Below are 15,027 nucleotides of genomic sequence, written 5' to 3'. Positions count from 1 at the left end.
GGAGGGTCTCAGAGATCAGGGCCCTTACTTCAGAACCCCCATACACGGTGTTTTTAAGGACAAGATACAACACCCTATGTTCTTCCTGAACATGGTTTCATAGTAATCAGGCTATTTTCCGGCTAGTTTTCTTCCTGAAACTGCACAAGAATAGGGAGGGAGCAGTGTCTCCACACGCTGGATGTTAGGCATGTCTTAGCTTTCTATATAGAAAGGACCAAGCTGTTCCATAAATCCGTGCAGCTCTTTGTGGCAGTAGCAGATAGGATGAAAGGCCTATGCATTCGGCTCAGAGAATTTCATTGTGGATCACTTCCTGCATTCACACATGCTATGACCAGGCAGGTGTCCCACCACCTGCTGTCCTGACTGCCTATTCTACAAGAGCACAAGCTTCCTCAGTGGCGACCTGGTTGTTGGTGCATACTTTTTCTTCCTACCATGTCATCACCCAGCAAGCTAGGGATGAGGCTGGGTTTGGTAGGACAGTGTTGCAATCCACATCTTCATGAATTCTGAACCTACCTTCTAGGATGCTGCTTGGGAGTCACCTAATGTGCAATGGACTTCTGCAAGCATTTAAAGAAGAAAAGACGGTTACTAACCTTTCTGTAACTGTTGTTTTTCAAGATGTGTTGCACATGTCCATTCCATGACCCACCCTTCTTCCTCTCTGTTGGAGTTAGTCGGCAAGAAGGTCCCGAGAGGGTGCGAGGACAGCTGGTCCCCTTATGCCGCGCTATAAGTGCGCGGCACCAGAAGGTAGTAAAAGCCAGCCCGATGGGTACCACTGAGGGAAAAATGTATTGTGACTGTGCGCAGAGCATGTGTACACCTAACGTGGAATGGATGTGTGCAACACATCTCAAAGAACAAGAGTTACAAAAAGGTTAATAACCATCTTTTATGTGATTGCAGCATTTTTATAGATTCCCCCATCCCCCCTAGAGCAGCATATGATTTTTTTTGTATGCACCGGTGTTGCATGATTATTCCCTGCTCATGCACAGTCTGATTTTTGTCAATACTTTCAGATTTCACACATCTGTGCTTTATTACTTTATTCTATAGATATACAAGTGTGACATTTACAGACCAAAATTCCTTGGGCGGCAAGTTTTCAGAGACCTGAGAATGTCATATTTGCATCCCAATATGCTTTTGAATACAAACGTTAAAGTACCGTAAGGCCAAGATTGTGGACATAGTGAAATATGTGGAAAGAGGATTAGATGTAGCACCCCATCTATTTCAAATCCTGGGTCCTCCAGACATTTGTACATGCCGAATCTACTTATGTACTCATTAAAACTTTGTTTGAACTCTGATCTTCCATTTCATAAACAATATATGTTGTGCATTAGTGTGCTGAACCTACCTCAACTATTACCCTCTAATCTGAAAATAGAGTAAGAAACTCTAACATTTTGGTCTCAACATTAGGAGAATCTTTAGTAGGTTGACTCAGTTTCTGTTGTCATTCAGTTTAGGTTAAATGACTTCTTATCTTAACCAGTAAAAAGCCATTCTTTGTCACAGACTTGAGGGACAGGTTATTCTTAGACATGTGCCAGTGTTGCCTTACAGGGCATTTAGTATATACAGCGCCACCCCCAGCTGATCCTCTTTCTTATTTAGGTCAGTGTTATTAGAACAAAGTGAATCATCTCTGAAGAAGAGACATGTTAAACCTCCACACCACACCTCTTGAGATTACAGGAGCTACTTTTTTCAACACTTGAAATCTAGTTGTAATAATTTCTCTCTGGTTATAGTGAAACAGAAGCATGGGTTACTAGGGACTGATGGTGACTGAGTTTTGCCTTGTTGCAAGTCCTGTACTTAATCATCTTACAGTTTATTGGAGAGAGACTTAAATAGAACATCCTGTGGCACCTTTAAGACTAACAGAAGTATTGGAGCATAAGCTTTCGTGGGTAAGAACCTCACTTCTTGCATCTGAAGAAGTGAGGTTCTTACTCACGAAAGCTTATGCTCCAATACTTCTGTTAGTCTTAAAGGTGCCACAGGACCCTCTGTTGCTTTTTACAGATTCAGACTAACACGGCTACCCCTCTGATACTTAAATAGAACAATAGATCTGAGTTCAATTAGGTTTCAAGGGGTGGCTCCTACTAGACTTGTACAGGAGATACACAAATATCTGTAATAGTATATGTATGGCAGTTATAATCAACAGAGGCATTTGAACTAGAGAGGCCCTCAGCTTTGGAACTTTTATTCCCTATTTTGGTCCGAAATAACCTGAACTTGTTGACCTTGCAGGCATGTGCAGAAAGGCGTATCTCTTTATTCTGGCACTGAGGAAGGAGGAGCTTGACAAGCTATTGTTTGTGGGGACGATTAAATGTCATTTTAATTTTTTGTATTGTAGTGTAAACTGTGCATTTCTAGAGTACTAGACCTCTTGTATGCAGTAAAAGAAATCTGAATAACTTATCTGTCTGCCTATTTCAATACATAATTTTTCATCCAGAAAAGTTCCCAGAGTGCTTTACAAAATGTGTAAGGGATGACTTACTCTACTTCTGGCATGGAATATGACAAATCTCTGAGCCAGCAGTACTAAACAATTGGGAACACTTTTTCCTTTGCAGTTAGCAGTATCCTTTCTCCCCCACCCCTTCAGCAGTAACCATTTATTTTTATAAGCAATAAATTAAACTTTTCAGAACTGTATGTCAAGTTGCAAGAAAATACTGCCAGAAAATCTACCATGTTAGGTCCATGAGACCATGTGAGAATTCTTCAAAAGCATGTTGTGTATCGTCAGGGGAATTTAAAAGGGGTAAACTTCCTCATGGTGGAAATCAGTGGCATATGAGTAAATGGTTAGCAGATATTTTTTTGCATACAAATAATCTACCACGACTTAACATTGGTCATGTGGTAAGAAGGAAAACATTGTTTTCATGTTCGAGCTACTTATGATTTCCTGACTAGAATTGGAAATCTTCTGCTGACACCAAGCACAGTGAATAACCTATTTAGTAAGCTGGGCTTCATGCTGATAAGAGTTGTCCTGTCTTATTTTCCTTAATAGATCTTTGAAGGAGATAGTCTTTTCCTATAAATTATCCTGACTGCTGATTGACTTCTAGCTGATCTAGGCCGAGCTGCTGATTTCAGTTAGTTTTGGAGAAAAATTAATGTCTGAGTACTGCTAAAAGAATTAAGGATCAGTTACCAATTATGCTTATAAGCTCTTTCTAAAGGGAGTTATAAGTAAGTCACTTTAATATTTATTGTGTTGCAATTTGGCATAAATTTCCCCCTGAAAAAAATCACAAAGGATTTCAGATGGGTTTCTTACCCACTCTGACTACGAGGGACTCGATTTTAAAACCTGAAGTTTGTCAGTATGTTGCCTTCAGCGCACATTAATGCTTCTTTGTAATTTATTTTACATGAATGGCTGCAGTGTTTCCTCATTGCTGTAGCTGTAATAAGAGCAGCCACCACAGTTACAGCTGACTCAGAGTTCTGAAATCAATTCGCAGAAACGACAATTGTCCCACATTTTAAAATTGCAAAAGGGTACGGCAGGTTGTGAGATCCCTTGATTCAGCACAGCCTGCCATTGACAAGGAACAGCAGGTATCCTTGTTACATTGACTGGTTTGGAGTCTCTCTTTTATCTCCTTTTTGCTGGGGAACAAAGAGAATAACTTTCTTTGTCTTCATTTTTTTTCAAGCGCATTCATTTTTCATACATAAGTGTAAATTATAGTATAATTTTATAATTTGTTGCCAGAACTGAATATTTTCATGGAAAGGTGGGTATAAACCTTTTCTCTCAAGTCATTGAAAGAACAGAGAGAGACCTGAATATATGTTATGATACTGTAATGTGACTTGGGATTTCCCCCTCTTAAACCAGAAAAAAAGGCTTTAGATGTTCTAGGTACTTAAACCAGTGATGCGAGTAAGGTTTGGCCTCCAATTCTGTAATCTGATCCCCACAGCTAGACCATTACACAGTGACAGAATCCCATAAAGTCTGTGGCGTCCTATATGGGCGCAGGAGTCTGCCCACCATGAATAAGATTGCAGTATCGGGCTTTTAGATTTTTTTTTCTTGATTTAATAGAAAATAAGGACACAGATAACTTTATCTTGCTTATTAGGTATGTTTTCAGTGTTTAGTTATGAGCACCAGCCAGTTTTATAAGGCAAATTATTATTTTAAGGACTTTTACACTAGAACCAGCTTGAAGAATGAAACATGTTTAAGAAAAGCAATTTGTGACCAATCACTTTTTTTCATTCCCTTTACTGTAATTTACTTTTTTATTTGAATAAAAACATACTCCCTCATAGCCCAGTTTTTTTCTGCTTTTCCCTGTAGTGAAGTCATAAATCTACGTTTGACAACAATGTGATGCCATGAAAAGAAATGGGATGTCACACAAATTCACCGTTATAAATAACCGGCCATAGACTGGGCTGTGAGGTATTAAAAACCCTCCTTGTTTAAACACCATGTTCCCCACACACACTCACTCACTCACTCACTACGTTTCAGAAGATTGGCTATTCTTTTTTGGTAGCATTATGTACCAGTAAGTTTACGTGGATGCTGAAGAGTAGATTTTCTTATTGTGAGGAAAGGCTGTGCACCAGAGTACATTTTATTTTAGTTATGAAAAAATTAAACATGTACATTCTGATTTTTGCAATATAGCCGGAGGGGGAAAATAAAATTATAGGTTTTGAAACCATTTTCTCTCTCTTTTTGGTTTGACACAAGTCACTGATTAACTGTGGAAAAATTTGTCAACGAGCATGATGGGAAGGATTGTTTAAGGTCGTCTGTTTTCGTCTTGTATTACACTTCCTAGCTTCTGAAATAGTTGTTTTTCTAATTGCTTTAAATATAAAACTGTGAATTACTGCGGTTAAACAAGTTTTATTGGAAGAAATCTTAGTAAAATTCCTCTATTTCTAAGCTGACAATGAGAAGGTATTTTACATACTGTTTGCTAGAAAACGAACAGCCAAATTCTAATCTTAGTTGCGTAGGGTACATCTCTATATAGCTAGCACATTTCAGTTTTGAAGGATGGCTTAAAAGGATATCTGTTTTTCCTTTTTGAGATTATATGTATTATTTGCTATCAAATGCCTTATTTTAATTTTGTTTTCCATGTCTCTCCTGGAACACAGCTGTAATTAAGCATTCCATCATACCCCAATTCTCAGAGGTTGAAAATTTAGGCATGCAAATGTTTTCCATGCTTACCTCTGTGTTTCTTCAGCTGGAAACATTCATTCTCATTTTCTTTCTCTCTCTCTCTTTAAAAAAACAAAAATACACATGGTCTGCATACTGGATCTTTTCTAGTATTTTTTCCTCTTTAAAAACTAAGGTAATGATTATAAAACTTCGATTTCTGGCATGTCTCAGGATTATACATGGGTGGGTTTATCTTTTTCAATATATTTTTAAGAACCAATGGTCTAATTTGCAGAGGAAGATGCATACTCAGCTCCCATCAAAATCAATAAAAGTTTGTGGGCATGATCACCGTCTCTGGAAAAATTCTTCTCTATTGTCCAGATGTTTGCATTAGTTCTTCTGCTAAGGCTGCCCCAGTATCCTTAGTGCTGAGGTTCTTTCTCTTAATGGAACACTTTACTAAAATCAGAATGCTCTGTATTTAAACAATCTATCCAAAAATGCTATATGTGGCTAATCCAGTCAAAAAAGGAATAATAAAGTATCAGTTAAGTGCTACCACTGTGGATAATACTTTGTACTCTGATTCCTAAAAAAATACAAGTATCTCTCATATATCACTCAGGTAAAATTTTAGTAGTTAAGTGTAAAATGCAAAATATTGTGCTGTTTAACCGTGGAGAAGATTTAATTAAGTGTAATACAGAGCTTTAACAGCTTAGGAGTTGTGAAGGAAGATTGAAAATATATAAAATCTATTTCAGCATTCTCACTTCTAAAAAGGAACAATATGATATTAAGTGCTGCCTCATCTTTCAAAGAAGTTCTCCATATTTTTTGCCTCTTTGTTTCTTAATTATTGATATTACCAGCATTCCCCTTTAGACTAATAGAAATCTCTTGGCATGGTGCAAATTATGTATTCCCCTCTCCCCAAGGTACTGCACAAAAGGATTTCATTTTGATGGAAGAGCGTGAGGTAAAATGTTGTCATGAATTAGAAATTGACTAAAAAACAGAAAGCAGAGAAGGAATAAAAGATCACAGGGCAAAAGATTACCAGTAGGTTTCCTCATGGTTTATTTTTAGGAGGGAAGTTTTTTAATATATTAATGGTCTGAAAAAAAGGGAGTGAAATGGTGAGGTGGCAAAAACTGCATTTAGTCAAGACTAGTATAGACAGTGAGAAACTTCTGAGGGAAATAACAAAGCTAGGTGAATGGGCAACTCAGGGATATAAAATTCAGAGGATTGATAAGTGCAAAGTAATGTGCACTGGAAGAAATAATTTTAACTAGTCCTGTGCATTGCTTGGGAAAAAGACCTGGGCATCATTGTGGATACCTCAATGAAATCCTTTGCTCAATGGGACACTTGGGGGATCAGGGCTTGGCTCATATGGGCCACCTGCCCTGGGGATGAGCATGGGGCACAGCTCCCATCACAGGGAATGGAAGTGGCTGCAAGCAGGCATTCACGCACTCTTGGTAGTTTATTATTCCCTCTGTCTTGCTGTGGAGCCAGGGGAGAGTGGGAGGAGCAAGGACTGTGAAGAAGTTTGGCTGGCTGCTAGACTTGGGAGGCTGGCAGGGGTGGGGAGCTGTTCTGTAAAGGGAAAACCAGGAAGAAATTAATTTACAAGGTGTGTACGTCTGGTAATTTTTTTTTTTGGTTTGGTTTGGGGTTTTTTTGTGCTTCTCATGTCTTGTCTTTTAAATTGTAATTAAGCACTTTGGGGCAGAGACTCTCTTCTGTGTTTTGTATGGTGCCTAGCAAGATGGGAGCCCAGCCCTAACTGGAGCTTTAATGGTGTAGAGAAGGTAAACAACCTGCTCTTATTGGTCATTTTTCACAATATAAAAACAAAGGAATAGTAAGTGAAATTGAAAAGCAACAAATTTAAAACTGATTAAAGTACTTTTGTACATAATACATTAACTTGAAGATATTATTTTGACTTAGTGAAAAGCAAAATTCAGAAAAAGGAGTTGGGTGTTAGAAAATGAGAACAGAGAATTTTTTTTCCCCCCAGGGCTATAAACCCTCATGCTTAAGTTTAGAGCAGGGGTGGGCAAACTTTTTGCCACATCTGGGTGGGGAAATTGCATGCAGGGCCATGAATGTAGGGCTGGGGCAGGGGATTGGGGTGTGGGAGGGGGTGCAGTGTGCAGGAAGGGGCTCAGGGCAAGGGGTTGGGGCAGAGGAGGGGTGCAGGGTATACGAGGGGGCTCGGGGCAGGGGGTGTGAAGTGCAGGAGGGGACTCAAGGCAGGGGGTTGGGGTGCGGGAGGGGTTCGGGATGCAGGCTCCAGCCTGGCGCTGCTTACCTGGAGTGGCTCTGGGGTGGCAGCGGCTCGCAGCGGGGCCAGGGCAGGCAGAATCTTCTTTTAAAGATGTGGCTGCCACATTGGGGAGAAACTATGAAGCCAATTTTCAGATTGACAGAAGCACCTGGCAATGCCATAGCATTTCCTTTTATGTGTGAGAATGCTGGAAGGGATTTTAAGGCCTCAGCAGACCTGTATGTTTTTTCAGTCTTCCCACACAACTCCTAAACTGATGAAACTTTGTATTACACTTAATTAAATCTTCTCCATTATGATGGAATGTACCAGGATCTATTTGACATTTTACCCATATTCTGTTTCCTTGACTGTCTTCTCCCTGTCTCCTCTGAGGATTTTGTACGAGAATATTTGAAGATGATTATGAGTTCCTTTGTATAAGCAGGGGTGTGCTCGGGAAACTGGGTTTTCTGCATCAGAGAGGAAAAAGGAAACACTTTTAAAGAATCCACTCCAAGTAGTTTTCTTCATTAGCACAGTTTGGTATTGATAATTGCTATTTTAAAATGTAACATACTTTATATATGGGAAATGAATAGTTACTGTCTTCATGCTTTTGACTGCTGCAGTGAGATGGTGTGTGATATGAATAGTAAGTACCTTAGTATTCAATAGCGTGCACTTATGGCCTTTGATGGTGAGCATGTATAACTGTTCAGTAGTAAAAAGAAAAAATAAACTGATTTGTTTTTAATTTTAAAAACATCCATCAGCCTCCACTCATTGTCTGTTTCTCTTTTCACACTGAGTTGCTATTTCTTTTACCCCTTTCACAGCAGTGACTCCAGCAGCAGCTCAAGTGACGAGTCACCAGCACGATCAGTTCAGTCTACAGCAGTTCCAGCACCCACATCCCAGCTGCTTCCATCTCTGGAGAAAGATGAGCCCCGTAAAAGTTTTGGGATCAAGGTTCAAAATCTTCCAGTGCGCTCAACAGGTAAAATCCGTATGTGAAAGAGTGTCTCTTCAGAGTTGTCAGTAAGGGAGAAGAAAAGAGGGATGGGAGCAGGCTGATTAGAAAAATTGTCTTTATCATGCATACCTGTTATTAAGTAAATGCAATATTTTATTAACTTCTGTAATAATATTTGCCAGTATCATTTAATATTGCATGGGAAAATATAAGTGCGGTTTAATGAGCCATGCTTTAGGAAACTTAGTTTCAAGGTTATTGCTATAATAATGTTATAATAAAATTGTCAGATAATATGTGAAAAGCCTTTAGTTTTGAAGAAAGATACATTCAGGAGACTTCAGTATTATTCCATTGAAGATCGAGATTCAGAGGGGTAAGATGTTGTATAATTTTTCATTCTGTTTAACATTTGAGTGCCTCTGGCCAGTCAGTGGAATGGCCCTTATGTGGCCTTTGAATATCAGAATTCCATCTGCCCCTTGCATCATTGAAAATGAAAACACGTATAGTGCTGCGGTGGCACAGCTGTACCGATATCGCTGCAGTGCATCTGGTGGAGATGCTCTATGCTGATGGGAGAGAGCTCTCCTGTCAGCATGAATAAACCACCCCTGTGAGCAGCATAAACTATGCCAACATAGCGCTGTGCTTGGGGGGCGGAATATTCATGCCTCTGAGGCAACATACGTTTTGCTAACATAAGCGGTGGCAAAGTTCCCTCTAATTTTTTACGTCCATGTGCGGTATGAATTTTGTTATGTGTACCAATATGGAGGTGATGTGACACATCACGTTCATATTGGTGTACATAACAAAATTCATGTGGTGAGGGTGGGTGGGGCTGAGCGGTTTGGAGTATGGGAACAGGGTTCAGCGCTCAGGAGTGCGGAGGGGATGAGGGGTCTGGCTGGGGGTGTGGGTTCTGAGGTGGGGTTGGGGATGAGGGATTCAGGGTGCGGGAGGGGGCAGAGCGTTGGGGTGTGGGCTCTGGGGTGGGGCTGGGGATGAGGGTTTGGGGAGCAGGCTGCCCTGGGGCTGTGGTAGGGAGAGAGGACTCCCCCCTCTCCCCCCAGCCCTCTCTCGCTGCAGCAGCTCTGGCTCGCGGAAGAGGTGCCTCTCCCCGATCGTGGCAAGTCCTGGGCAGGTCCGTGCTCGGGCTGCGGGGAGAGGCGCCACTCCCCGCCGTAGCTCTGAGCCCTTGCGTGGGGCTTAATAGGCAGCTGTGCAACTTAGAGGGAACTTAGGGCAGTAGTGTAGACATAGCCTAACATTAAAAACGAGGAGTCCGGTGGCACCTTAAAGACTAACAGATTTATTTGGGCATCTGAAGAAGTGAGGGTTTTTTACCCACGAAAGCTTATGCCCAAATAAATCTGTCAGTCTTTAAGGTACCACCGGACTCCTCGTTGTTTTTGTGGATAGAGACTAATACGGCTACCCCTCTGATACATAGCCTAACATACTACAGGCAGAGCTGGTAGCATAGAGAGAAGTTTGCCCAGCACTTCCCATTATAGGACCTTGGGCTGCTCTTGTGTCAGGGATGTGTCCTTTGCTGTCTTTGTAGAAAAACTGCCCAAATTTGACCAAGTTATAAGCCTTTGGAAAAAAAAATTCTCAGCGTATGTATGCTGAATAAACCTTAGAGTTTGTCAGCTAAATTCTCTGAAGATTCTGTCTGTATTGAACATGCACCAGCCCAAGGCCTCACTCGCTGAGTAGGACTTTCCCTGTAATTGCTGTTGTCTGCTGCTCTGAGCCACTGTAATGCTGGGTACTAGAATTGAGAGCAGATAGGCTCTCTCTTCTCTGTTCTCAGTGCTCCTGCTGTTGGCCCCCAGGCAATATGGAGAAGGAGGAAGAAAACTGACTAAAATGCAAAGGGGTGGGATAGAGGGAATAGATGGGGCAAGGAGCCTGGAGGAGGAAGGTTTGGACCATCTTAATTTGGCCTCCTACGTATGCATTCATTCAGCATTTAATAACAAGACATCACACTTTTTTCACCATAGGACCCCTGCCTTATTCAGTGCACACGATGAACGGTGCTCTGGGAATGAATATGGGGTTGCCTAGTTAATGAGGCTGTTAATCTTGAGGATCCCACCTCATGTTGCAGCGTTTGGAAGGTGTATAGTGAATGAGGCAGAGGGCTAGGGGAAGAGAGGAGACGGTCTCATGGTTAGGGCAGTTGAATGTTAACCTGGAGAACTGGATTCTATCCGTGTTTCTGTCAGAGTTCCTCTGTGTTGCTGGACAAGTCACTTAAAGCATATTTTTCATGGGTGGCCACTAATTGTGTGTTCCTCATTTTATGGTTGCCCAACTTGAAACTCTGGGGCTGCGACCACTCATAGCTGCAACTGAAGTCACTGGGAGCTGTACTTTGAAGATATAAAGTGCTAAATTCTCTGAAAAATCAGGCTATATAAGCATCTCAAATTGGTCACTGGAAATTAGTGGTGAGCTCTGACAATTGTATATAGTTCCTCATAGGTAAAAGGATAATAATACCATCTTACCTCACAGGGTTGTTGTGAAAATACATTCATTATTGTTTGTCAAGCACTCAGCTGCTATAATGATGCGCACCATAGAAAAGCCCATGAGGAAATAAATAATTCTGTATTCAGAGTGGGGTTTGAATAGTGTACATTAAATAAGGCATGTGATCACACACTGAGCAAAGAGGATGAAGTGAAATATTGAATAGCTGCTCATTACGTGATCACCATCCATCGTGTGCCTGAATAAGGGAGGGATTCTGTGGAAAAAGTAGTATTCGATTACAGACTATATCTTAATGCATACGCACAAGGGAGCTGAATTAAAGTGGCACAGACAGCCTTAATTCTGGCATTTTCTGACTTTTGAGTGCTTGAGTTTGCAATTTTAATGTTCTTTGAATGTATTTGTTTGAGTAATATATATCCTAAGGAAGAGAGTTGTAAATCAAGGAATTCTGAGTAAAGGTTGCTAAAATGCCCTTTGTTTAGCATCCTCTCTCTCTCCCTCTCAAATGCATAGGCAGCTTGTGAAATCCCAGATCAGTTGTTTTTGCCAACACTGGATGAGCCCACATGCCTCAATTGTCTTTCCAAGAAGATTAGCACAAGTGATGCAAACAGTGGTATTCGTAGATATATATTCAACCCAGTTTTGCAGGATTGCTGTTAGTAATATCTACTCATATTGAGAACAGCAAGGATGTTAATGAAATAAACAATGATCTTTTACATGTCTCCGTACCCATTGTCTTAGGGCGGATGCCATTAATAGTAGTTGTATCCTCTTCAGGTAGCCCCAGTGATGTGGAAATCTATATGGGTGGGGCCTCAATTCTAAAGAGAAACATGAGGGCCAGTTGGAGGCTCCTAAATATGAAAAATTAACATTAAAATATATATATCTAAAATGATTGTAATTTCAGTGAAACTTGAAGGTCAGATAAAAACAAAGTGAAGTCACAATTTGGATAGAATATCAAAACTTGTTTGTGGCTTCGATAACATTGTAGCATTATAATGTTGGCAAATAATATTTGTATTTTACTTGTTTGTGTGTGGGTTTAGATACAAGCCTTAAGGATGGACTTTTCCATGAGTTCAAGAAATACGGAAAGGTGACGTCAGTGCAGATTCATGGGGCCTCCGAGGAGCGATATGGACTGGTGTTCTTCCGACAGCAGGAGGATCAAGAAAAAGCATTGAATGCATCAAAAGGAAAATTATTCTTTGGAATGCAGATTGAAGTGACGGCCTGGATAGGACCAGGTAAGGGAAAATATGTTGACTTCTTAACTTTCCTCTAGGGGTATAGTCATTATAAGAGTAGTGCATATACAGTAACTGTTGTAAGATGGTAGCAAATTAAGTAAAAGAAACACTGCAATTACTCTGCCTTGCTGCAAAGCTATAATTTAAATTAACTGGTAAAAATGACAGAATAAATCACAGTGCAGGAAAAGTGAATGCCACTGATCTATTCTGGGTACATCAGACAGGAAGAAAATTCTACAGCTGCAAACCCTCAGTGAAGGAAGCCTTCCATCCTTGCTAGGTAGTTACTTGTAGTGGCCAGTAGATTGCGTTCTGCTACTGCTTATTTCCACAGTGAAATATAGGCCAACACACAGTTTAGTTAGCATAATCCATGCTTCTTAAGGCATATCTTACATGTTTAACTTCCTATGAAGTACAAACACTTTTTGGTTACATAGAACACACAGAATAACTTGTCTGGTTTCAAACTTGGTAAAAGGGCATTACTTTTTTAGAGTAATTTATCTCAAGATACATTATTTTCTTCCTATGTTCTAATTAATTAATTGGTGTGTGGCATTCAGGTATCCTTTCCATAAAAATATCCTTAGCCTCCCTTTCCCCAACTGTGTAACTCTTCGTTTTACTAAGTAGGCGTTACAGTATGATTACTGCATGGTTAGAAGGTGATGGGTACAGTACAAAATGGAATTTGGATAGTAGTACTTGAAGTTGGCTGTCTCCCAGCCAAAACAATTCAGGTGTGTGTTTGAATCCTCACAGATTTCTTTTCTGCCTTAAATTGCAAGTGTTACTGTGAAAGGAGGACAGACTCCTTAAGGCCCTGAGGAATATGAAGTAAATGACACAACTTATGAAAGCCATAACTTTGGGTACACAAGTTTATGCTTTCATTTATTTGCCTTTAGCAAGTACAGTGGAATGTACTGTACTTAATTAATTGTTAAAGAAATAGATCCATCAAAACATTTTTCCATGTACCTGATCAACACATACACGAATACAGTGAAGCCTGTTGAATTAAATCCTGGAAGTAGAAGACAATTTTTTGTTAAAAGAATAAACTTCTAGAGCAGCAAAGGTAGAATGCCATAACTTTTTAACTTATGGGCATCAAAACTTATGGCCCGTTTCCTCGGCATTAGTATAGTAGCATGACTTACAGATTTCAAACTCCTGGCATTAATGGAGTGCACAGATAGCTAAGAGGGCACAACTGTATTTTTGTCAGAGGCAGTGATACAACTTCAAACAATTTCTAGTATTCCAAAAATAGGTTTTCCAAGAAACTGAGAACACCTCAGTATATTACAATATGCTTTTCATCTCTACGGTGTCTAGAAACAGAAAGCGAGAATGAGTTTCGCCCTTTGGATGAAAGGATAGATGAATTTCACCCGAAAGCAACAAGAACTCTCTTCATTGGTAACCTTGAAAAAACAACCACTTATCATGATCTTCGCAACATCTTTCAGCGCTTTGGAGGGATAGTGGTATGTGAATTCTCTTTGGTATAAGTTACTTCTGACCGTTGCCTCAGTACAAAATGCACATCAGATTATTGAATGATTTAAGAAGCAGTAAAATGTAATGTTAATCACTTTTTGAACATGTGAAATATAGTTCATTCAATCATTTGATTGACATAAGTTATTTTTCTTGCCAGAATGTACTCCAGAGTTTGATGTGGTTTTAGCACACTTGTATTGCAGAGGAAATAACCTTGGGATGAAAACGGCCCTTGTGTGCAGTTACAAGAAGTATGTTAGGTGCAGTTACAAGAAACGGTTAAGGATATTCTTCAGGATAGGAGTGCGGCAGAAAAGTTATTAATGGTCATCATGGATGTAAATATGCTCAATTCTATTTTCATGTCAGTATTACTGTTATGAAGTTAGTTTTTGTTGATTTTCTTTTTTAAACAAAGGGTTTAACTGCGGCTTGTGAAATCAGTCATCAGCTACGACCGTCTGTTCTGTAACAATGGGGCAGAGTGAGACAATGAGTACAATGGTTAGTGATGACATGAGGGAGTTTGGCTTTTCACTGAACAAGCTTATCTGAGTGAGACAGTCACAGGAACGTTAATTCCCTTTTTTCTCCCACATTGTGCTCTCTCTGTAGAGTAATGGCAATGTTAAGATTTAAGAGAAATTTTCCTGATGAATCAAATATCCGTCTACAGTACAGACAATAATATGTGGTCCGCAGTATCAGACTTTCTGTATTGATAGCATACTTTGTTTATAACATTATTTTAGTAACTCTGACTGTTGCTGTACATTCAGTACTGTTTGCAATCTGTCTAGAAATATTTCAGTTATTGGCATTTGAAGTATTAGTCTTTCAGATTTGGAGGAGTATATTTCATACTTATGCAAAATGCCATACTTTTCCTATCTGATATGCACAAATATGACTTACATTTTATTGTGAGATTGCATGGCAGCTCTGTGGATTGCAACACCCTTTATAAACTCTGAAGACTGATTTATCAATCTGCACACTGTTTGTAGCTCAGACCCTTTTCTGATGCAGAATTTCATGTTATACCATCTGAGCTGCCCCGAGGAAACAGATTAGTATTGGTAGTCAATAATAGTAGGGTGAAACATAAAATCATCACTGATAAAGTTTGCAGATGAGACAAAAATTGGGGAAGTGCTAACTAATGAAGAGGACAGGTTACTGATAATATGCAATCTAGATTGCATGTAAAATGACAGTATGTGTTTTAATATAGCTAAATGTGTCTATATAGAAACAAAGAACGTAGGCCATACTT

At 39.8% G+C, this 15,027-nt stretch overlaps 1 protein-coding gene across 6 annotated transcripts in view; it reads left to right on the top strand.

Annotated features, from left to right (window-relative positions):
* Positions 1 to 15,027, top strand: part of SPEN (spen family transcriptional repressor) — a 95,331-nt gene that overhangs the window by 57,120 nt on the left and 23,184 nt on the right. For 5 of the 6 annotated variants that reach the window (XM_024206433.2, XM_024206431.2, XM_024206432.2 and 2 more), the window contains 3 exons: positions 8,321 to 8,481; positions 12,033 to 12,233; positions 13,584 to 13,735. In XM_024206433.2, coding sequence (XP_024062201.2) covers positions 8,321 to 8,481; positions 12,033 to 12,233; positions 13,584 to 13,735 — 514 coding nt within the window. Of the gene's footprint in view, positions 1 to 8,320; positions 8,482 to 12,032; positions 12,234 to 13,583; positions 13,736 to 14,023; positions 14,090 to 15,027 lie in introns of those variants that run through there. The other variant, XM_024206435.2, reaches the window with a different exon arrangement.

This window comes from Terrapene carolina, unplaced genomic scaffold (genome assembly GCF_002925995.2).
Source record: "Terrapene carolina triunguis isolate 2854851 unplaced genomic scaffold, T_m_triunguis-2.0 Scaffold714, whole genome shotgun sequence".
Lineage (NCBI taxonomy): Eukaryota > Metazoa > Chordata > Testudines > Emydidae > Terrapene > Terrapene triunguis.
Note: the sequence above shows the minus strand (reverse complement) of the source record. Positions and strands in the feature narration are given on the sequence as shown.